The sequence below is a fragment of the Rhinolophus hipposideros genome, assembly GCF_964194185.1.
Source record: "Rhinolophus hipposideros genome assembly, chromosome: 3".
Taxonomy (NCBI): domain Eukaryota; kingdom Metazoa; phylum Chordata; class Mammalia; order Chiroptera; family Rhinolophidae; genus Rhinolophus; species Rhinolophus hipposideros.
In genome coordinates this window covers 85,215,755-85,240,338 of record NC_138049.1, presented here as the reverse complement: position 1 = coordinate 85,240,338, position 24,584 = coordinate 85,215,755, and the positions used below count along the sequence as shown (strand labels likewise).

Sequence of the window (24,584 nt, the reverse complement as noted above, 5' to 3'; positions counted from 1 at the left end):
AGAAAGCCTCAGCAAAGAAACAGCATGTCTAAAGAACTAAATGGAAGTTTCAGAACTTAAAAATCTAACAAAAAGCTCAAGGGATGACATCAAGGAAGGGGGCAGAGGAAAGAATCAGTGAAGTAGAAGACAGAACAATAGAAATGATCCAATCTGAACAATAGAAAATAGGCTGGGGGGAAAAAATTAACAGCCTCAGGGACCTGTGGAATTATAATAAGAGATCTAACATTCATGTCATTGGAATCCCAGAAGGAGCGAAAGAGGTTGTGGCTGAAAAGTGCTCAAACATTCTTAAAATTATAACACTATAGACACTGATACCAGATTTGTGGTTGCCAGGAGTTAAGGAAGGGGGTAGAGATGGGAGGGGATCGGTATGGCTATAAAAGGGCAATGTGAGGGATGATTCTGATCATGGAAATGTTCTGTGTCTTGACTACATCAATGTCAATACCCTGCTTGTGATATTGTTCTATAATTTCATAAGATGTTATCACTGGGGAAACTGGGGAAAGGGGACAATAAGATCACCGTATTATGTCTTACAATTGCATGAGAACCTACAATTATCTTTAAACAAGTTATTCAAAAAATAACAAGAAAAATTCTACGTGGGTAACCTCTCATCGGTAAGTTCCTGTTTGCGTTTTGTCTTTTAAGTATATACTGACAAATTGTCCTTCAGATAAGATGTACTAATTTATATTCCCACAAGCAGAGTTTGGCTGTACACCCTCATCACCAGGGGGATATCCTTTATGTTTTAATAATATTTGGAAAGCTTGTTGGTAGACTTTCCTTAATTATAAGGAAATGACCAGACACAAACATTAACAGCACTGATTAAGAATAGTGTTATGGTTTTAATCTCACAAATAAAAATAACAAATTATAGAAGTGAAAAATACATAACATTAAATTATTATTTGCTTTAGAGATATCATGTAGCCACTTGCTTTCACCTTTACTAAATAATGAATGAGTAAATAAATATTAAAGCTATTTGCAGGTCAATTTCTTTTCGTCAACATTTTAGATAGAAAAAATGGAAATAATCATCTAAATAATGGGCTCAAATCAGAAATATAAGAGATATAAAAATAACAATCTTACATTTACCTTTAAAAACTCAATTACATAAGGATATGAAAGGGAAGACATGGCTTAACAAACCTTTACCTAACAATCTCTAGAAGTATTACCAGAACAAAATCTGAACATAAACCAAAAGCTAACAAAAAACAGTGAAAAAGTCAGGCTGCTTTAAGACTACAAAGTGTCTGGGCAGCGGTCACACTATCATATACGCTGATTAGAATACATTTGTCTCCCCCGGCTCTCCGCTAAGTCTCACATGTTTAACAGGATCACTAATGTGCTAAGTTGTTCCAGACAGAAATGCAGAGCATTAATCATCAGAGTGGGTACGCTCTCATTAAGGGCAGAACTTCTAAAATAACTTTGTGTACATTCATATAATCTATATTTATTTTCTTGTATTTCCCATAACATTATACGTTATATTTCAGTGAAGCTACCTTTTTCAAAAAAACATAGAACAGGCTCATGGTTTGCACACAGTGATAGTAGCAAATGTTTTGTTCACTGATTCATTCCTTTTTCTGCTATTGGGACAAATCAAAACAATATGGACTCCAGAAGGAATCTTGATGAATCATTTGAAAAATTCTACCTCAATCTGGTTCAAAAATCTATCTTAATGATATTACTTAGTTTCAGATGAAACTACTCATTAGCAATTATTGATCAATGTGATAAAGGAAAAAATTTTCATCAACTAATTCAGCAGCTTCAGATGTGGAAAAAGAAATATTCCTTAAAAAAGTGGAAGAGTCTTCTTTGAGTGGATTATTAGCTTTCAAGCCACACACAAAGAAACTTCAAAGTATAATTTTGCCATGTGATTGCCTTAAGGAGCATAAAACTGAGAAAAACAGCCCAGGCCTTTCTACCTGAGTGCAAGATACCTGAATAAAATCTAACAATAATACTATTTTTCTTCTGCTAGTGTCTGAAAAAAAATAAAGTAACACACTACCCCACACAACCCCTCTTGTTTGAGTTCAGCTATTTTTAGTATTTATATGACAATTCCAATGAAACCTAGACTGTTAGTGTTAATATTAGTTTAATACCAAGTCTCCCTGTCTTAAAAAAAAAAAAAAGTATCCAATGGAAAATAGTATGATGATACCATCTAAGTTGCCAAAATAGAAAAGCTGAAACTCAAACACTGTTTCTGTTAACCAAGGCAAATATTTGCTCTGCTGAAAGAAAACAGGACTTCAAGCCGAAATGTCCCTTCTGTCTTCTGGAATTTTTTTTTTAATTTTTATTAAATTGGCAAATATTTATTGCCAATATTTATTTATTGCCAAATATTTGGCAACACGTGGAATAGCCACGGGGTTTACACTGAGCATTTTACAGCAAAGCGAGGCATTTGTTTTAGGTCTATGCCTCCCAAATGACTATTACTGTGTGTACCTCCAATGGACCATAAAACTGCTTATGTTACATGTGAGCAACATGGAAAGCAAGATTGCTAGACAAATTTCAACAAATGTGTTTACTGCTCGTACAAGTAGCAAAAATTGACTTCAAATAAATTGTAGATAATCTTAGCATCCATAACTGCATTCTTGGAAATATTTTATCAGTATCCTCAGTAGAGTCTAACCATCAACCTTAGCTACTGTAACTCCTATTATAGTTGAACTAGCATTTCAGGAATTTCCTACAAGTTAGAGAAAGACATTTTAATTGGCTATCTCTAAATATTCCTGAAAAACACTAAAACTGTAAGGGTCAGCATTCTTCAAAGGGACACATTAAGTGCTTAACATGCAATATCTCCTTTAATGCCAGCAACTGTACAATGTGGGTATTACCGCTAAGTCTATTTACAACCAGGAAAAATGAGGCAGAGAGAAGTTAACTAATTTACCAGAGATTACCCAGCTAGTAAATGTTGGATCTGAGATGTGAACCAAGGGGGTCTGATATGAACCCCAGAAGCTGTAGTCTTAACTGCCATGTTTTAACCCTTGCACTTGTATACAGTTTGGTCTTCATGAACTCAAAATAGTCATGTGATTTCACCAAAAATGGCTCAAATACCACAACAGTTACTAATAAGCGGCAGGTTTTAACCTACTATTTAAACATTTCTCTGATCTCTGACAAATTGCTTTCATGCTTAAGTGTAAAGTCTCTCTTGAGTGGAAGCAGAGGATTGAGAAAGAAAGAGTGATAAGGAGCCTTAACCTCAAGGACACCCTTTTACTCCCTTCCCCTCCTGAGGATCTTATCACTTTGTTTTGATTAGCACTTCCTTCCATTTTGCTTCACATTATTCATAACACAGCCCTATCTTCCCACCCCCAACACCTGGAGGGTTTAAACAAATCTCACTTCAGTGGGGGAGGTTTCCTTCAAGGTCTTTAAAAAAAATAAAAAGGTGTTCTTTTTCTCAAAGGCTGATTCCTAATGAGCCAATGAACTGTTTATTTGAATTGCATCCAAACGACCAACCCATGTGCCTTTATATTGGGGTTGAGCAGGCCTGCTAAAACAAACCAGGCAATTGGAACTGCCAAAGAGTGCCTGGGATTTTCAGACCCAGGGACATGAACACATTTGAGTGACTTCTAACAACTGCACCTTTCTAAGAGGTAAAGGACAGTGGTCAGAATCCAGGTCACACATCTATGCATCTATGCCTTTCCCCATTTCTACATGGTTTATTTGGTTCAATTTGCAATTAAGGAAAGAAAGCAACAAAGATATGTTACTTTGTGTAGGCTTAGCATGCAAAAATGTACAGTTTTTAACAGATAATGGCATTCATTGTGAGTTCTTGGCAGCTGTTTTGTTCTTTTTATTTATTTATTTATTTATTTAATAAAGCTCACCATCACTATTTACTAAGCTGCATTTTTCCACTCTGATTTTTCCTCAAAGTAATGAATGAGCCCAGTTCTTTTTTAAAAAGAATATCCTCTTCGGAATATAAATGCCTGCAAATCTGTAGAGTCAGATTGGCGGCTTGCTGACTGGTAGCACGAAATGCATACAGTCCGCACTCATTTGCCCGTCACTGAGGCTGTTCAGTTGTTTCCCAAATAATATCAAACATCACTCAAATTTTCATAGTGCTCTTAGCCCTATGGTTTCAAAATTTAATGACTTATCTTTTCAAAACTGTTACTGTGACATAGGATTAACAGGAAAAATCTAATCATGTCAGATCAGAACTTTTCTAAAAACTAAACTTGATACAGGCCAGTTACAAAGCACGTGCTCATTAGACGCTACCTGTATGCTCCCTTCCCTTCTCTTTTCAACCTGTAATTCTTTTTCATGTTTTCCTGGACATTTTTTGTGTCGATGTATGGAAGTCAATACACTCTGTGAATAGAGGCCCTGTGCATTTGTTGAATGCATTTGTTGAATTCCAAAAAGTAGGTTATAACATTATAAACAACCTTATGTGGGCAAAAGATGAAACATCTTAAAAGAAATACGTTTGGAAAACAAACAGAACATTCAGTTATTTAAAATCTAGTTTAATTTAGCCAGGTGATTCAGAGACAAAGCATTCAACCTATAAATGTAAAAATTACCAACTCATGTTCAAGGCACATGTCCTCACCCTGTCACTTGTGGGTGTGGTTATGCTGGGGGTATAAATATGGGAAACAGTGTTAAAAAAAACAAAGTGTGTATGTCTAAAAAGATGGACTGTGGTCAGATCATGTCCATGTTTCAAACAGAGAAGAGAGAGAATGGTAGATGATTTGCTTATCCAACAAAAAACATGTAGTACAAAACATGTGCCTAACATGAACTCTAAAGATTATTTTTGCATCATTCCTTTTATACTTCATGATGTATTATCATTGGCTACACAGAAAACATATTTTAATGTCAAAGTGTCCTCTGTCCTAATTCCAAATATCTACAAGTAGGCAAGGTTATAAGATAATTTCAGTGATATATTATCTCCTTTATAAATCTAAAAATTATGAGTTTAGAAACTATTCCTCTGAATGGAAAACGAAATTTCTGCCAAATTAGAAAGACAGGTACCAATTTGTTTTTAAACCTGCCTAGAGAGTGATACTTCACGATCCTTTCAGTGTTGTATTCTCGTGTCTCACAGTCCTTATAAACTGGAAATACCCTCATTATATATTTCCATAGGAGGTTAGAAAAAATGGATCACCCCTCAGGACTTTTCTTCTCTACGCAATTTATAAGGAGGTACTCTAGTGCGGTAGGATGACATCTGGGTTAAATTCTGGTTGCAACTATGCCACTTACTGACTGTGGGACCACAGGCAAGTCAGTTCACACACTGCAAGTGTTCCTCCCAGCTCTACACTGTATGTTTGTTTGGCCTTGCTGGAGGGATTTCTTTTCTTTTTCACTTTTTCTTTTCTTTTTCTTTTTTTTCCCTCTTATGATATAAGTGCATTTTATTGGTTTTCTTTATTAATGGAGGTATTTCATTGGACAGACTTGCAGGCATTTGAAAGGAATGTACATATAAATACAAAATAAATACACATGAACAATCAGAAGATGTTAATGGCATTAATATAAGCTGTGTGACCTACTGGTAACAAGATACTTTTTCTTCACCCATTCTCTCACTCTGTCTCTCTCTCAAAAAGAAGGCTGGAAGGATAGAGACCATATTGTGTATACATTCTTTCTTCCATGAGTTTTTCTATATTCTTTCATAAAATCTTTAAATGTTCTTAAAGAAGTGATTTTATTAGGGTAAAAAATGTTATTTTCCTAAAGGACACATGTTTTGGGTTCTAGAAGACATATATTGACCTGGTTACTACTTTTTTTCTTTTCTTTATTTTTAAAAAAAAATTTAGAAAACATTTGTAAGGCTTTGAATAGACTTGGGCTACAGTTAATGACCTTGGTACATATCAGAGCTAACTAACAGATACGAGCTCAACTTGTAACCTTGTCCTTACTTCACTGAACTAACCAACCATAGTTAACTTCTCAAGGAAATCTAACTCGCAAGAGTACAAAATATTTGTCTTGCTATTTAGAGAAGTTTTCAGTGCCAATTCTGATTTGCTGGAATAAACTTTGGTGAAAAAAATTTCAGTATATTTCAAATACTTGAGAAAACTTCGCAAATAAACTCACTTATTTTCTTATAATAATGAAGCATACAAATTCCTCCAAACTTTGAAAACAGTCATGAAAATACATTCCTCAGGCATGAATGCCCTCCCTCGCAAAAATTTCTTAGGCAGCCTTTCTGCTTTCATTGTTTTTCCTCAGCTTTTGTGATTGTAGAGCACAGCACTGAAATGAATGAAGCATTATGCTTCAGGACTGTATAAATTACACTTTTACGGCAACCTTAAAAAATTACTTTTGGACGCTACCACACAATCTGCTTGATTTGTGTTTCTTGCTTTTGGCTTGTATGAGTAAAAGCTTAATCATACACCTTCTCCAGCTCTGTTCTAGCTAAAGTACACTGCACCACCATTCTAACCCCATCACCGAAAGCTAGCGATAATAGTCTGATGACTTAATGTAAACATTTAGAGATTTCAATCAAAGTTAATCAAAACATACATCATGAACTTCTATTTTTTCAGCAGCCCCACTAGTTGCCCAGTTTTCTTAGGGAGCTATAGGTAAGGGATGGTGCCTTTAAAACTCTCTGGAATTATATCACTCTGTACTAGTCGCAGGTAAGTCAGAAATGATCACTTTTCCCTTTTCAGTCATCTTCAGAAAAATCTGTATCAACACAACTGTTTCTTTTTAGAAAGAATACAGCCTCTCTGTGTCATAGCTGCATATAAATGAACAGTTAATACTGACCTAACAGGATAACTCAAAATATTTACTCACAGACAGATCAGATTTGGCCAACGCATAAAATCAACATTAGCAATATGCATGTATGTAGACAAGAAGCATTTTGTTTGGAAAGCAGGGCTGATCTTCCCAGAGGCTGATTTGTGAAGGATCAGTCGGGGAAACAACGCAGCAAATGGCTGTTGACAACGTGCAGACTAGCCTGGCCCTGGAACTCAGATGTCAAAGTAACCCCCATTCTTTTCAATCACCTCCTTTCATTTTTGAAGCATAACAAATGCATGGAAACACAATAAACGGAAGTCTTTGTTCAGGTAGAGACTCTGGGAACAACTGGAGAAAATGTACTGCCTGGACAACAAACCGCTTGCCCCTACCTGCTGTGACCTCAGAATGGCAGCATCAATCTCTTCCACCTTCTGAGTGATGGTGTCACTCACTAATCGGTAGCGCTCATTATCCTCGGCCACCATCTTTTCAAGTCCTTCCCTTGCCCTCCATGGTACCAGCTCCAGTAAAGCACTGCTCACTTCATTAAGGGAATCCAATAAGGCTTTGCTATTTTTAGCTTCCTTTTTCAGCTCCTGAAAACAGAATTAAGAAAAGATACACATCTGTGGATAATGCTTAGGTGTTTAAACAGTCTTTTCCTTTAACTGTATTTGGGGGCAAAAGTCCTTTACAGGCTAATAATGTGATGCATTGCCCCCCTTCGTTTCAGTCAAGTTCTATAAACCTTTGTTATTTAAAGGTATTTTGCAAAAAGGAAAGTGTTTCCTGAAACATTCCTAAGAACAATTCGTTTGTCAACATGGCAAGATTTGATCTTTGAAATTTAATATAAATGTTTAAAAACTGGGAAACAAAACAAGTTAACATGTATTACTCTTTGCTTCCTAGTAATCTCTAAGTCATCAGGTACCCAAAAAGTAAAATAAAGAGTAAAGTGCAAGCCAGAACCAAGTGACCCTCAAAATGAGGACACATTAGTTTTTTTAAATCATCCCGGTTGAAACATTAAAAGCCCAGCAAGCCTGACCTTACCGACTCCCTTTCATTCACATATGATCATACTTCAGGGATGATAAAAAGAGACTGCTATCTCTGAAAAGAATGACTAACATGGTAGAATACTAGATTTGCAGTATAGTTAAAAAAGCCACCTCATGGTATACAGCTGTCTTATTAAAATATTGTTATTCTAACCAAACGATGTGTATCCCTGAAAACAATGATCTTTTTCCTTTATTTTCTTGTTTTCATCATTCTGTCTCTTATGTAATATAAGTTGTACTCTCAACCAGAAGACACTGAAAACAAATTATCAGACAGTGTTTTCATCTCTGAGCTACAAGTTTAAACCTACAAGTTTAAACAGTTGATCTGCTGCCAATTTCTGTCAGGTCCCTGCCCACCAAGGTATCCTTCAGCATATTAGTAATGACCGAGAAAAATATCATTTCATCCCTGTGTGCATACAATTCCCTAAAAGATAACCAACAGATACAAGTGTATAACTCAGAGCATACTTTTTGTCGCATGTGTGCTTGGCTCGCCGCTTCTCCCTTCAGAACCTGGGTTTCATATGAAAGTAATTCCACCTCCACCTTGCCCAGCCAGTCGCAGAGCTCCTCGTGTGTGGAGTGCAGCCGCCGCGCCAGCTGCAAGGCCTGTTCCAGAGTCTTGGCTACGTCCGTGCTCAATTTGGTAATGTCTTTGTACCTTGCTTTAATGGCCTCCAATTTATCTTGAATTATTAAAACTTCATCACCTAAAATTTCAAAGGCATGTTATATCTCAGGAAAGGGTTTCTTCAGATATTATTGTACATTGATGAGATATTTCTGGGGGTGAAAAAATAGGAGACATTTTTCTAACGAAGTTCTGACTCAAGAAAAACTTTTCTAGGTGTTAATCTTTCCCAGGATTTCTGGCAACTCTAAACAGGTCTGAAAATGCAAATATGAAAACTGGAAAGGAGTATATCTTCAGTTAGGCGGAAAGCATTGCTTTTGTATCTATCTGTATGGTGCTTTCAGCTCTCAAGCAGACGGGTTAAAAACTGTCTGGGTTCAAATACTGACTTTGTAGTCTAAAAATACTGACTTTGCGCGTTGTTACCTTGCACAAGATACTTAACCTCTCTGTGCCACTGGTTACTTATCATGACATGAGGATAAGAACAGAACCTACTTCCTAAGGCAGTGATAAAAACTCAATGAGTTTATATAAAGTGTTTAGAACAGTGCCTGGCATATGTGTGTATGCATGTGTGTGCGTGTGTGTGCACATGTTAAAAATAGTACACTCATTTGCACTATTCTTCTACCTCATTTTCAGACATACAGAGAAATTGTGTCCTGGGTTTCACACTTCTAGTTCAAGGCTCTAAATACTATATTGAATTCCTCCAACCCATAACAAATGGTATTTGCTCCTATCGCATACACATGCTGAACTGGATATAGTTCAGTGAAACTTTCCTACCGCCAAAGGAAATACTAAAACAAGTCACTATGTATCTGTTTTCTTAGGTAGTTCAAGCATGAAGACATGAAGCCTTGGTATAGCCACAGTATGTGTCACTGAATGCAATCTAGCTTAAAATTAAAAAAAAAAAATCTATAACCTATGTGCTCATCTAGAATGAATGCCTTCCACAAGTGGAAAACTAATGTAACTGTGCTGTGAGCCTCTCTGACCAGATCCTGTGCCACAGCACTTTGTGTTATGAGTAATACACCCGACTTCTATTAAGAACTCAATTGAGATCATAAGAAAAAAGTCAGATCATATCCCCACCCCATCCCACCTTGATCGGTCCTCAAAGCATTCTCCAGAATGAAGTCTTGGAGGGACCCCAAAATTATGAAGTCTTTGTTTTTCTCCTATCCCTAAAATATTTTAAAAACAATGCAAAATGTTCACTCCACGATTATTTAATTTGAAAAATATCTCACCTGTTGTTTGTTTAAGTAGTTCTAAACCGTTTAGCAATGCCTGATCTACATTTTGTTTTCTGAGTAGTATGTCTTCTTGCAGAACCTAAAATGCAGGTACCATTTTTGTGTGGGGGGGGAAAAATTAAATAAGCGTTAGCATTAGTCAACATCAGAGGACTTTAACTGGGTTTTGTAGAGATATATCTGAGTAAATATCTCACATTTTCAAATATCCATTATTGTTCCCTGTTTACCCTCCTCTTTCCACCATTGTGGCCCATGTCCCAGGTTCATCTACCATAAATCACAGCACTCTCCTTTTCAGAAAACACATAGGATCCTATGAAAGTGAGCTATGTGGAGATACTGGAGTACTGATTAATTATGGGTCTTTGCATACAACCATAAAAAGCAAATGAAAAGTGAGAAATCCAGCTGTTGAACAAATCCAATCTTTTTTTTTAATAACTTCCTTAAAAGTAATCTGTATGCACAGGTAAAGTCTTTTTTGAGTATAGCAATTCATAACAAACCTAAATCATAACGAACATAAAAATAATATGGAAATAAGGAAGATTCAGAAAATAATGAAAACTGAAATGAAAGTAAAATAAAATAAATCAAAATACCCGAAGTTCAGACTGCTGCTCCCACAGCCCCTCAGTGCTGTAATCCTTTACTGAGAGTGTGCTCAGTTTGCCATGTACTTCATTCAGCCAATTCATCAGCTCAACTTCATCTTCCCCAAAAATCTTAGCATTACATAAGGCCTGCTGGAGGAGCTCAGACCTGCTGTGACTTTTCTCTTGAATCTCAATGTACCACACTTGAGAGGAGTCTAATTTACTCTGCACCATATCTTTATCCTCCCTGGAGCTCAAAATCTTTAAGGATTGGCCAATACTAACAGCCTGGTGTAAATGTTTATTGTGATTGATGATGTCATCTTCTAAGGCCTAAATGAAGTTTAAAAAAAGAGAGAAACAAACAGAATGGACAAATAAAAATGAAAACATAAATAGAATAAAAGGATGCTATTTGAAATGGATTTAACGTGCAATTATGCATAACACAACAATAACACATAACTCAAACTTATGTCATAAAACCAGAAAAAAGTGGAAAACTGAATCTTACTAATGTGTGATGGGTATCTTACTTTGTGCTGTGCAATTTGTTCCTCAAGTTTAGACGCTTGGGTTCCTATGGGCTCACAATTCGCCAGCCTCTTTTCTATGGTTGTAAGCCACTCATTCAGTGGTTCTAAGGTTTCATGAAATTGCTGTGCTACCACCGAGATACCTTCCAACTGACGGTTCCTACAAATGTGCCAAGATAAAGGTCATTTAGGCATGAAGAATGTATGAAATAGTCAATAGAAATCTTCACTCATGCTCCTGCATTCTAGTCTAAACATTTTTTTTGTAGAAAACATCTAAGTTTAAAATTAAAATCTCTCACATTTAAAGAACAGGTTAATATAGTTCTCCTATTAAATAAAACTAAAATTAAACAACAGACCTACCTCAAGTGGCTGAATCTTATGAAAGTCTTAAGTAATCTGGTTATAATACTTAGAATAATAATAGTTATAATAATAACAACAGTAATAACACAACAGCAGCTGTAATGATGGCAATAAGATAACATTTATTGAATGCATTTATTTATTTATTTTTAAATGAGAGGTATCTCCCATGGCAGCCAGCGCACAATGTCCTTGGTCATTACCGAAAAGGAATAATCTACTGACACCTATGAAGGTCAATGTGAAACTTTTAGTCTTCCTAGGAGTACTTTACTTTATGGTCCTTGAACTACAATTAATTCTACTCCAAAATTCAAGATTAGTCAAATCCTCCTTTTCACCATTTTAGCTCGAAAGGAGGTAGACATTTATGGAAATATTCATTCTGTTCAGTGGTTCATCTATTTTCAACCCAACGAGTTTATGTGGCTACACTTCAATGTAGCCACTACTCAAAAATGGTCAGTGGGGTGCCAAGAGAGAGAATGCAGAAATGTAATGACGAAACGTTGAGAGCCAAAACCCAGTGGGGCCATAATCTAGGCTTCCTGGCCTTCAGATATGTGACAGCACCTGCCTCGTTTCCCAGCTGACTCCTACTCCTCCTTTAAAACATAGCTTATCTGTCACTTCCCTATCCTCAGACTAGGTTCTTCCTATTAAATGCTCCTATAGAACCTGTGTTTTTGCTTTGAAACATCACATTTGTCATTACTTTCCAATTCTATAAAATCTACTAGGCGTACCCTATGGTACAGATGATAGGTTCAGCTCATCCCTGTAACCCAAAGCCTAGTTCTGTGCGTGATACATAGTAGATGGGCAATGACTATGTAATAAACACATGAATAAATTGCCCCCGAGAGAAATGCTTTTCTTAAAACAAAAAGTTGGGATATATCCAGTGACTATAAGACACTGACCACCATTAGAGGAATGAGGAGAAAGGCAGGCACCACAGCACAGCCCCTGCTATCTATGTTCACATAAATGACAAACATAGAAAAATAAGAAAAGTATGTATTACCAAAATATAAAATATTACTATTAAAACCATTGCTACTCTTTCAAAAGATTGGAAGTAGTGTTTAAGTTACCTTGTTTCAGCTTTATTAAGCAGGGCCTCCCATCTACTATCCAAGAGACTCAGTTGTTTCAAAATCTTTACTTTATCTGCAGGTTCTGCTGTGGCAGCAATTTTTTCTCCTTCACGTTTGATTATTTCCACAGTAGATTTGCGGTCATCCAACAATCTTTGGAGAAGCTTGAGGCAAAACAATAAATAACCCCCCCCCAAAAGGTTAAAGGAATAATTGTATCAACATAAAGGAAACTATATCAAAAGTAAGTAAGTACTTTTGATATGAGACCAAAATACATATTTTGTATGGGTTCTGAAGGAAAGGGATCTGAGAAGTAGGATTTTAAAAATACTTCATTTTGCTTAATGAGTTATTACTATTGTGTCAGACATTATGGTAGGGGCTTCCAAAATAGATAAAACAAATACTGATAAGATGACCAAGTCATTATTAATTTTTAATATAAAATAATGGGGTAGAAGTGCTGCTTGGGATAATTCCACTACACTGAACGTGTCAAGTCCCCCTTATTGTAATGAAATAGGAGTGTTCTAAACATTCAACAAGGATCTCTCCCATTATTCAAAACCTTGTTTGATGTTAAACAATCCAGTACAGACAAGGAAGTTGAGACTCAGACCATGTTCACAAGTCACTGAGGCTAAAACTCGAGGCTCTTGGCTATTTTTACTGGTGGGACTAGCTCCTAAAACCTTCCTGAGGATGAAAACTGAAAGAGAGCCTTTAAATATAATTTCCAAAAGGAACGGAGGATGGAACACGTCAGAAATCCACAATGCTGGTGAAATAAGACTAATATTTCAGGATTTAGTAGGAGGAAAAAAAATCAGTTTAATTCTCAGCAAACATTTCGAGAAGCCTAGAATTGAATATTTGATACAGGTGGCCAGAACTCGGGATTACCTTGCTCTTTTCTAAACAAAACAAATATTTCATGAGCAAGCGCAACGCACAGGCACTGTTAACCGGAATGAGAAAGGCACAGGTAGATAAAACACTAACTACTTCACTGTCTCTTCCATCTGATGCTGACTCATAGTTAAGGATTAAAGAAATGGACAGCTACCCAGAAGTAACAAGCTACAGGAGTATTAGCTCACTTGCATTTTGAGATTAAGACCACCGAAGCAGGAGGTAAAGGAACATATTTAAAAAGGAGAAGAAACACAAATTCTCTAGACACAGGTTAGAGTGATTAAAAAAAACCTAAGTCCAACAGGTACTTGAGGCACTAAAGAAAACTAATTAAGTGGATTACTTTTGATAAACTTTAATAGCGAAGCCTCTGGTAATTAAGAAAGCAAAATCAGCAAATAGGTTTCCTCAGAAAAGCACAGTCAATAACTCTGGGAGATTTACAAAGGTTTAAATTAAATTGTGAATGGCAGCAGTTATATTATTATATATAACACCTTATATTTGAATATTATTATATTCTACATATTATGTATTATTTTATTACATATTATATATTATGTATATTATTCAAAAAACACAAATGCAATGTGTTTCCTGTGATGTTTCTTTAATTCTTAACTCTAATTCTATTTCTAATAGGTTAATTTCCCCAATATACTAAAGTCTTTAAAGAATTTTGAGAGAGATATTAGTAAATCCCAAATTAAATTGAGTCTTTTAGTCCGTTCCCTTCTTTTTAGTTTCGCACAGGAGGCACCTTACCAATGTGCTGTGTTGCAGGCCCCTTCCATATGTCCTTCCAAGTCACGGCTGAAAAATTAGTACTGAAAACATCACTAATGCTTCTGACTGCGCCCTCAGGAGCACAAAAACTGTATGTGTGGTCCCAAGTAGTTATTATCCCTCTTGGAAAGACGAGTGTGTCTTTCCAACTTGGCCCTGTATTAGTAGTGTCAAAAGACACAACAGCACATTCCTTAGCATATACGAATCAAAGAAATATTTGCCTCTTTAGTATAGGTTGAACCAAAAAACTGCCTGTATTGAATATATAAAAAAGGCAGTTTCGTATGGATCAACCTAAAGTGTAAGGGAACAATGATATTTCTGTCCAAAGTCACCTTTTCAGTGAGTGAGGTCTTCCTTGACTAAAGTATTTAAAATTGCACGCGTACACACACACACACACACACACTCATACATGCATTCTCCACTCTAGCACTTCCTGTCCCCCATCCTTGCTATCACTTCCTAACTTTTACCTCCCATCCCCGTTTTAGTCATTACTTGTTAACTTATCACAGTTTAGCAATTTACTTTGTTTACTGTTTCTCCCTCCCTATAATTCCCTTCCCACTAAACCTTAAAACTCAGTGAGGAACTTTTATGTTTTTTATTCAGTGATGTATCTCCAGCACCTGGAGCGATACTGGATTCATGGCAGATGTTCCATAAATATCTGCTAAATGACCAACAAAATAATGTCGATAACCATTTACTAGGATATCCTATCCATATAAATAAACAGAGTCACAAGGTAAATGTTTACTCTCGTTTTAGTAAGAGGAACATGAAGCACAATACAAAAGCATCACTGAATTACCTTTTGCTCTTGTATCTGGGCCTTCACCACTTTGAACTCAGCTGACGGTGGTTTCTGATTGGCCACAAGCTCTTCCGTGTCCAGCATCCAGCTGAGCAGGGACTCCAAGGCATCCTGGAACCTCCCACAATGCAGCAGAGCCTCCTGCAGCTGGGCTGCTCGCTGGGCCACCTGCAAGGTTCCAGTGGTTCCAACTTACTTACTTGCTTAATAAAATAACAAATTTGCCCACCGGCCACCACTTTTCACGTCTCATCTTTCTATTTAGTCACAAATCTTCTTTTCCTTTTCATTCAAGATTTACCCAAAGCATTGATAGTGGCAGGAGAGGGACAGAAAGGAGTCATACGTCAGCCAGAAGCCAAGAAGATAAGGTTACCATCCCAAACAGTCAATGTAAATGACAAACTCTTTGAGATTTGGGAAATATCCAATGCATTTATGATTAGCAATGAATGATTCTAGCATTTTAGAAACAATTCATTAGTCATTTTTATCACTATCCCTGAAATTAATTTCTATTTCCAACTGATAAATATTAGGGATAAAGATAAAAATTTAAAAAAAGACTAAGATTTTTAAAAAAGTAATATAACAGAGAATCAGAATTATGTTTTGCTAGGCAAAATGATTATAAAGTATCCCATTAAATTCTGCAGCTCCAAGCTCTGAGTCCTTTTTTTAACAGACCAGGGGCTTTGTCTTCTACTAAATGGAGTCCCTGCGGCCTACAAAGATATATCCTATTGCCCTTCTCATAGATCTTTTCCTTTTGGACTAAAAAAGTAGTTGGCAAGATATTCTAAGCACTAGGGAATATATTTTCACCTGACACTGCAGTCCAACAATATTTGAAGAGCATTACAATATAAATCAGACTTTAAACAATGATAAATGTATGTTTGAGACTTGGCAATGATTCAGATTTCAAGGCAGCAAAAATCGGTACAAGAACAATAACCACCACCACCTGATAAGCACCGCCTCCAGCAAGGATTTTCTGATCATTTGTGTCATGTGAAGATCTGCCATTGTGTGTCAGCGTTATCTTTTTAAGACATCAGAGCACTGTTTTCCAGTGTTCTCCCTCACGGATAGTTTTTAAAAGGTGGGATCTACATCTGATAAGTAAAATAATATTTGGAATTAATGCTCTTTAATGAGGGTAGCAAACCCTTAGTCCAGGGCTGATTTTCACTTGCACAGTGCGGCCTATTATACAGTGTGAAATTAGTTGCTGATGTTTGAAAATTAGAAGATTTCATCTAAAAAGTGAGATTTCCAGGTTCTTTTGAACGTAAGTGTTCTCTTTGGCAACAGTAAGACTCCTATAAGGCACTGATGTGTGGGAGGTAAGCAGCTACTGTACTTTCAGAGGTGTGTGTGCTCTCTCAACACAGGACGATGTCATGGGCCACCGGCCATCACACCTGCACTGTTGTGTTTCTGTCCAAGTAGAGATAATGACAAGGAGAGGCCCTGTTTCACCCAGCTTGTTTCTTTCATTTATGCTCACTACTGAGCTCTGTGGGCATCTGAGTTGGGGCCGTCCACGTTTACAGCAACATAAAGAAGTAGGCATGTTTAGGGAAGTCCGGCTACTATAAATATGATCCGTGGTCACAACAAACGCTAGCGAATAATAAACAATAGAAATGACAACAAATGGGCAGAAGAAAATTACCTTCTTATTGAGAGTCTTCCACCTTGTGTTGACATCATCCAGGGCATGCTCCAAACCCTGGGTGCTGGTGCTTTTAGCAGCACTCTGAATCAGGCCTTGACCTAACCAGTTTACGTCTTGCTGTTTTACCTGCAAGGGCTCAATCTCCTCTTTTTGAAATACCTAGAGTTGGAGGAGCAATAATAATATGAATTATATTACCTAATAACCATCAAATATAAACATTTGTTCAATTATTAAGTATCAATTATTAGAAATAAAAGAGAATTTCTGTTACCTATTCATATGTCGTAGTTGCCTTATTAATAATTGTTAAGAAATTAGACTAAATACAAATTCGCAACATTTATTACCAAAACCATTCAGGAATATTAAAGAAAAATATCCTAAGTACATTTCATCAGCTTACCTATAAAACCAAGAAAATAGTATATTTGTCCTCTCTTTATTGCTTCATTATCATAGCACTAGAAATTTCCTATCATTCCAGTTTAACTTGAGGTAAAAAATGTATGAAAAATGCTAAGGAACAAAATAGTAAGATGGGCCCAAGATGAGCCCAGCTACCTAGTGCAAGAATTCTTACATACTCTTCTAAGGATGGCTGCTGTTAGTTAGCAATGAAGTTTGAGACTCAAACTGGAAATAAGAATCACTGACAAGATGATGAGGTGAGCCAAGAGACTAATCTATGGCTTGCCAGAGGGGCCAAAAGCATGTATGGAAAAGAAAAACCATATAGGCAGGCACTGCAATCGCATGGATCCCTACACATCTAGCCCCCTCAACGTCTATCAAGAATCTGATGGGCTTGCAAGAGGCATGGAGATGTCACTCCCTGGATAATCACAGCACAGCAACTCTGATTACTCTCTGGTCACTGCCTGCACTGTTAGCAGCTTTCTAGCTCTCTCACCGCGACTCTCCATCCCATCCAACGTATAGACCCCAGTTGCCTGTAACTGTCAAAAGATCTAATGTGCTAGAGTAAAATGCAAGTTCCAGGAAAGCAGAAATTTTCCTTACAGTAAGTAGTTCCATGCTGTGGACCTACCATAGTACCTAACATTGTTATACACCCGATAATTATTTGCCAAATGAATATCAGTATAGAAAAATTATATTTATATCATGGGGTGAGTGACATCTACCCCTCAACAGACAATACTGGGGGCAGATCAACTCTTTCACACATAATACAAATGTTTTTTTATACAAGGCTAGAAGGATGCCATGAAGAAAATAAATTAACTAGGAAAGAAAGTTTCAGCTAGATACCAAGATAAGACAAGGTGTGAGGCTCTGAGTCATTATACTATAGGGTACGATATAAATACGTCAATAGTCCAAGTTAGTGAACAGTTAAAACAGAATATATAAAAACATAATAAAGGCAAATATCAAGAGTACTTTAAAACATTACAGACACAGTACGAAAAATACTTTTGAAAGATGTAGAGGCTGAAAGAGACAAACTCTCAGACTCTGGCCCAAGGCTTAGAGAGCAGCATACTTCTGGGTTATTGTAAGAATGAGTAAATTAAGGAATAGCAAACAAATAAATGATCATTTCCTCTAAAAGTCACCTCCTACATAAAAGTCCAAAATTTTTCTATAGAAAATCCATACAGACCATTTCCACACTGGCTAGTTGTTTCTGTATTGCACTGCTAAATATAAAAAGTCAACTACACATAACCAAAGAAATTATGAGAATTCCCCCAAGTCACTAAGAAAAAAACATAAGTTATCACAATTTTTTAAAAGGCAGTAATTTACCTAATAAGGCAATAGAAAGTTGCAGCAAGGTGATGAAAATAGAATTTGGTGTTGTATTATGATTCTATTTATTTTCTACATCACTTTCTAAGTTACAACTTCTAGGAACTAATAGCTGCGGATATGTTTTACTACTTACGAAAAATGGAGGAGGGGGAGCTGCTACATTCTTAACTGCAAGAACTTATCTGGTATATAAGGATTTGGGGTAAAGTTCTATTCTCGCTCTCACATAATTTGCAGGACAAAAAAACCTAACATAATATTCTAATAAACTGCTTTACCTTTACTCTCTGATCTTGATTTTAAAGAAATTAATTTTAGGGTCATATATCAGAGTAAGTCTAGGTGAGTCTGTGGTAATTTTCTGAAGTGCTACAAAAAATATACTAAGTGTTAAAAAAGATAATTACTGAAGGATCTACACACTCCTAGTTTAATTACTTCCTACAAATACATTGCAAGATCATTTACATTAAAAAAAATACTTTGCCGAGCTTTTAAACCACCATGCCATTTAATGCATGCTCAAGGAAAAGGCATCGCTGACTAGAGCAATTATTTCACAGACTGAAAAGAGGAACTTTTCTGATATTGTCCAAATTCCTTATCTTTCAGTGTAACATAATATTTATCAAGATAGACTTTCCCCCAGCCTAATCTATCAGCACACAAACACAGAAAAGCTTAAAATAAAATAAAATTACCTCTAAGGCAAAGTTTACCAGAAGAGCTTAGTAAAAGTACCAAAATAGCTGAACTTCAATCTAAGTGGGAAGAAAAAAATTACAGGCTTGACAAACAACCTCTACTTATTACAAGGCTGAACCCTTTACTTTCTTACCTCATTCACCACTCACAAAAATAATCACACAAATTTAGGGACTATAACAATTGTAAAATACAGCACAGTAACTTCTGCACTTCCATATGCAGAGCTACTTGAGAGAAAACTTTCAGCACATTTGAAAACATCCTGAATTTGAGTAGAGTACTTCACAGACCACAACAATATAATGTTGTGTTTGTACCTTCGTGACTAAGCTTCTCAAGCTTAATAAATCCAGTATAACTGCCCTTAAATGGCAGAGTCTTAAACCACAATGTGTGTAAAAGCCGAATGTGAACATAAATTCACAGTGCAGGCATTCTAAATGAAAGAAAACAGTCAGCATCTGCACAATCAATAACAGGACTCTATAAACAGCTGGGAATAATCATTCTCCTCAAAAACGGTCCCTAATTAATTGGTTATAATGATCAATGCATCAATACCTGGTATTTTGCAGGGTATTAGTCAAACCCCCAAAGTAAAAGACTGGATTTGATCCTTATGAAAGACACTAGTGACCACTTTGAACAGAAACACAAACTTTTGGCACTGCAGAGTTTCCCATTTCCATTAGTTACCTGAACTGATTGAAAGCCATTACAGACTGTGTCCAATATTCCTGCCTGGGCCCTTGTTTTCCTGGGAGTTGCTTTCTTTATTACTGGTATGAATTTCGGGGAGCACTTCATATGTATCATCTCCATCTCCTGGGCAGAAAAGGGAGCCTCCACTTCCTCTTTAGATGCTCTGTTGGATTCTTCCAAGTCACGTCGTGTCAACAGTGTCACATTTTCTACTAAACTTGTGCTATCACAATCTACATCATGTCCCCCGAGATTTGAATGAGAGAGATCTAAATCCTCAGGAGAATCTTCCATAAATTCCCTACTTTGTGCTATGATGTGGAATTCTCCTGGTCCACATGTTTTCCCTTCTTCTCCAGGATTAGAAACACCCTCATTTTCTCTATCTCTTGGCATAATTAATGAGTCATACTTAACAATGCTCTCTTGCAAATCATTCTGCAGACAGCAAATTTCACCATGGATTTCCCTTTGACCATGTACACGTTTTGTTTCTTCTAGGGCACAGACATCATGTAAAATCATTTTGGAGTTTTCATCTGGGTGGGCACTTCTACAAGAAAGCAATGGGATTTTCTGTTCGCTAGTGGAATTGACAGAAAAAAATGGTCTATATTGTTCTGCTACATGAATATCTTCAGCAGAAGGCAAGCTTCTAATCCGTGACTGGTCTCCAGTTAAAAAGCCCTGTTTTTCTTCCCTCTCTGCTGGAGGGCTACATAAACCAGAGTCCTCCTCCTCCGATGTAAGAGAATTAGTCCCCCATCTGCACTTGCTGGCCTTGGTAACAGCATCTGACATATCAGTAGGTTCAACAAAAGAGCTTTCACTTTTGTTTGCATAATCCATAAAATTGGCTGGGACAAACATTCGCCATGACCGTCTATGCTCTTTCTTTTCTGCGTGAGATTTGGCTTTGGGTAATCCTGTGGTTCGGATGATATCGCTATTTAGTTTGAGCGCATCAAAGATCATCTTTTCATCTAGTTTGTTAGCTTCACGACCTTTCAGCTCAAACACACTGGAAGATGCAAGGGCACCGTTGGAGCATAAAGAACTAACATCCAGTGTTCTGTGACTATAGGGTAAGGTCCGGTCTGTGAAATGCCTGGAAGACAGGCTACCTTTTGAACCCGAGTCTATCTGTTCATTTAGTCTGACAGTATCATAGATCGACCGCTGTGGAACGTAACAGTCTTCGATATTTAGGTCCTCCTCTTCTTCACCCTTCCCTACACATGGGGGATTCTGGCGCAAACAGTCTGGTCTGCTGAGTGGCTTCCCCATTTTGTAGAAAGTTAAAGCAAATACTGCAGCTCTTGACACAAAGAACAAGAAATAAGATAAAGCATCTTTCAAAAAAGCATACTACTGAACAGAACTATAAAGTGTCTTTAGCATAGACACATGCTCAAATACATGTACGTCGTAAATCGTAAATACATGAGGTCTTTAAGGTCATCATCAGTGCAGCAGTCTAAATGCAACTATCCTTTTATCTGGTAGTCTTTAGAATGATTCTAAAAAATAAAGTGCATCAAGAACACAGAACAGAAATCTCCTTCCCAAGCCCCCAAAGTTCCCTTTCACATACTCCAAAACACAGGAAAAAAAACACAAACAAACACACACTTAACAGTGGCTCAAACACTAAGAACATTCCATTGTCAGTCCATTTCCCTTTTTAGTCTAATTTTGCATCTGAGATTTCCAGGTTAAAATTTCCAAATGAGCAAGCATTTTAACAGGCTGACTGTTAATTTAGGCAGAGGTCTGGTTAACTGTAATCCACTTAACGATGGCTTGCAAAACTTCATCTCCTTTATAAATAAACCATGCTTTAGAAACTTAAAAGACAAACACCGGGACCATGTATTGTTCAGATCAAGGCACAGAACAAATCTTCAGAGAAAAATAAGTCTACTGCTGTAAGAAAGTTAAAATTTTCTTTGACATTTTTGGGGAGTAGCTATAAATAATCTTGATTCAAAAGGCAGTTTTTCTTCCCATATTAAGCTTCTCTGAAGCTAGTCAGAACTACCCAAAGGAAAAAAAAAATTCAACTTTTGGACAGCCAGGCCAGTACAATCCAGCAACTGTTTAAAGTAAACAGAAAGCATGGTATTCTATAAACGCTCCTTTAAAAAAAAAAAGAAAAAGAAAAAAAGCGATTTCCCAAAGAGTCTTATCTGATCCTCCTTAAGGCTTATTCCACCTGAGGCAATTGCAGCAAAGAAGAGCTCCGAGTTTCCTTTAAGGCACAGGCAGCGTCATTCACATTCAGCCGAAAACCAAGACTACTTAATCCTTTGAAACTGACCAACTGTGGCTGCAGTTTGGTTTTCATTTTAGCTACAGCTGGAGAGAGGCAGAGGTGGCGGTGGAGGAGGCAGAAAAGCAACTCCGGCAGGGACCTCCTGCGCTGTCCCCAGCTCCTCCAGGCAGTACAGACCCAGGCAGGGCGCTTCCAGCAATGCCCTCTCTCTTTAGGCAACATCTGCTCCGTCCCTTTGCCCGCGGAGCGCTGCGGGCGCGCAGCTATCACTTCGCTGCTACGCCCTCCGGTGACTTAACTTCGCAGTCATCTTTTCTTTTGACTCCTTGCCTCTTCTCAGAGCCGGCGAGCTGTTTCAGGGGGAGGTACCTTGAGGCCGAGAGGCTGCCGTGCAACAGCTTGGTGGTGACATCAGCGCAAATCAGACCCACTGGGGAGAGGGGCAGCTTGGGTTCAGAGATCGCGGAAAGCTCACCACTGAGTTCAAAATAGGAAGGGACAGGAAGGGCTTGCAGAGGCAGAACCTGACACCAGGAGCTCCGCGAAGAAATCATTCTGTGAACGTCCGGTGATCGTGCTCATTTGAATATTAAATGGGGAGAAAAGGAGCTACCCAGGTCCCTATCCCTCAGTGAAAACCATTCTCCTGCATTGCAATCGCAGACTGTTTAAGTAGTTAGTGTCTGCCCTGGGAAGTGAGACTCACTTTGAAGTCGAGTGTTCTGTCACTTTTTTAAAGCCCAAGTTCAAGTCTATCTGTTCTCCAGAGTAAATTATTCCTATGGCAAGCAGCCCTGAGCACTGCTGACATGAATATTAGTAGTTACTAATAACCATGCAGTCCTCCTGAGGTTAATGCAAGGCCCCGGCGATGATCAAGGGCGGTAAGTGACTCCAGATATTTCATAAACAAAATCATATGCACAGATTTTTATCTACTGAACAAACACTCTTTAAAAACACTGTTCGAAACTCAATTCAGCAAGCCAAGCCTTAGCCTTTTGGGGGAAAATTAATAGTTTTATTTAAATAGAAGAAAATCTACCCATCCTTTATTTTACAAAATAAGCAACACCGCCAAAGCAACAGAGGTATGAGTGAGGGCAGATTGTCTTTTCTCAATCACACAAAATAATCATCTGAACATAAATAAAACCGTGCTGGAAGAAGGCAGTTCTAGTAAAAACAACCTTATGCTTTCTCTGACACTTTTACAGAAAAGATGTGGGAGAGGACTTTTGTACCTTGAAGAGGAAACATTATTTCAAAATTATTTTTATAAACCTAAAAATTGAATCTTAAAAAAAACAAAAAACAAAAACAACCTATCCATAACCAGAACTCTATAAGTAATAAGTAAAATACTCATTCAACAATTATTAGGTACAACTCAGTATGTGGTCATGAAGTTGGGGGCGGATATATATATTATATATAGTATATATATTATGTTTACATATATAGTATATATATATAAAAACAACTATAAAGAAAAACTATATAAAATACCCATCAACATCACAATAACAATACCCATTTTTCACAGACAAGAAGTAAAATATTTCAAAAAGCACTTGATTCTGTGGTGATTAAGCACACAGGCTGTTCTGAGGGGCTAATAATAAGAAAAAGAAAAACATGCACACATTACGATGTTTAAACAGTGGATTGGGCACCAGGCCAAGAATTAGTAGAGACTAAGGGTTTTACTCCCAACTGCCACCATCTTGACATGTAAACCTGGAAGCTACTTATTCATGGCAATATTAAAAATAAAGTTTCCATAAAATGTGAATGAGTGCCTTTCTCTAAAAATTCTGAGATCCTCACAGAACTTTTCATAAGAATAGTCCTAATTCAGTCCTTAGAGTCGAACTCTGAATCATTAGCACAATATTATTCTAACCTTATGTAAAGCTGAAAAGAGCAACATGTAACCTCACATTTGAGGTGGATAGTACATTTTTGAAAATGTCATCTAGTTGATTATGTTTAAGTATATGCGCCATTTATTGAATAACTGATTTCCGATTTTATTAAATTGATTTTGATTAATTCTATAAATGATGATTCTAATACAAAGATAATTCATTCCTACACTCAACCATTCATCAAATACTGCTCTCTATCTGTCAAACACCATGGTAAGAACTGGCAAAACACTGGGACATAGAGATGAAGTGCCACTGTCCTGATACCACTTATAATACAATGGAGAATACGGATGAGAAAAAGGACATGATACAGTTTAGAGTGCTACAGAAAAACGTACACCTACTGTATCTAATGGATACTCAGAATTTTAGCCACTATGTTCTTCATCTCTTCACTTCTAAGTTTGCATCTAAGTTTGTGGTTTGTGTAGTCCTAAAAATTATTCTAAATGCTTGAAATATAGCATAAAAACATTAAATGAAAGATGAATTACAGTTTAGAGCATTT

The 24,584-nt window shown here is 37.0% G+C and overlaps 1 protein-coding gene across 14 annotated transcripts in view; it reads right to left on the bottom strand.

The window, feature by feature from the left end:
• The window catches only part of DST (dystonin), a 438,529-nt gene that overhangs the window by 59,911 nt on the left and 354,034 nt on the right, over window positions 1–24,584 (bottom strand). For 12 of the 14 annotated variants that reach the window (XM_081039430.1, XM_081039437.1, XM_081039438.1 and 9 more), the window contains 8 exons: window positions 16,673–16,834; window positions 14,989–15,159; window positions 12,462–12,628; window positions 10,996–11,155; window positions 10,466–10,792; window positions 9,855–9,939; window positions 8,424–8,665; window positions 7,272–7,478 (listed from right to left, as the gene is read on the bottom strand). In XM_081039430.1, the coding sequence (XP_080895556.1) occupies window positions 7,272–7,478; window positions 8,424–8,665; window positions 9,855–9,939; window positions 10,466–10,792; window positions 10,996–11,155; window positions 12,462–12,628; window positions 14,989–15,159; window positions 16,673–16,834 (1,521 nt within the window). The remainder of the gene's footprint in view (window positions 1–7,271; window positions 7,479–8,423; window positions 8,666–9,854; window positions 9,940–10,465; window positions 10,793–10,995; window positions 11,156–12,461; window positions 12,629–14,988; window positions 15,160–16,672; window positions 16,835–24,584) is intronic. The other 2 variants (XM_081039431.1, XM_081039435.1) reach the window with 1 other exon arrangement.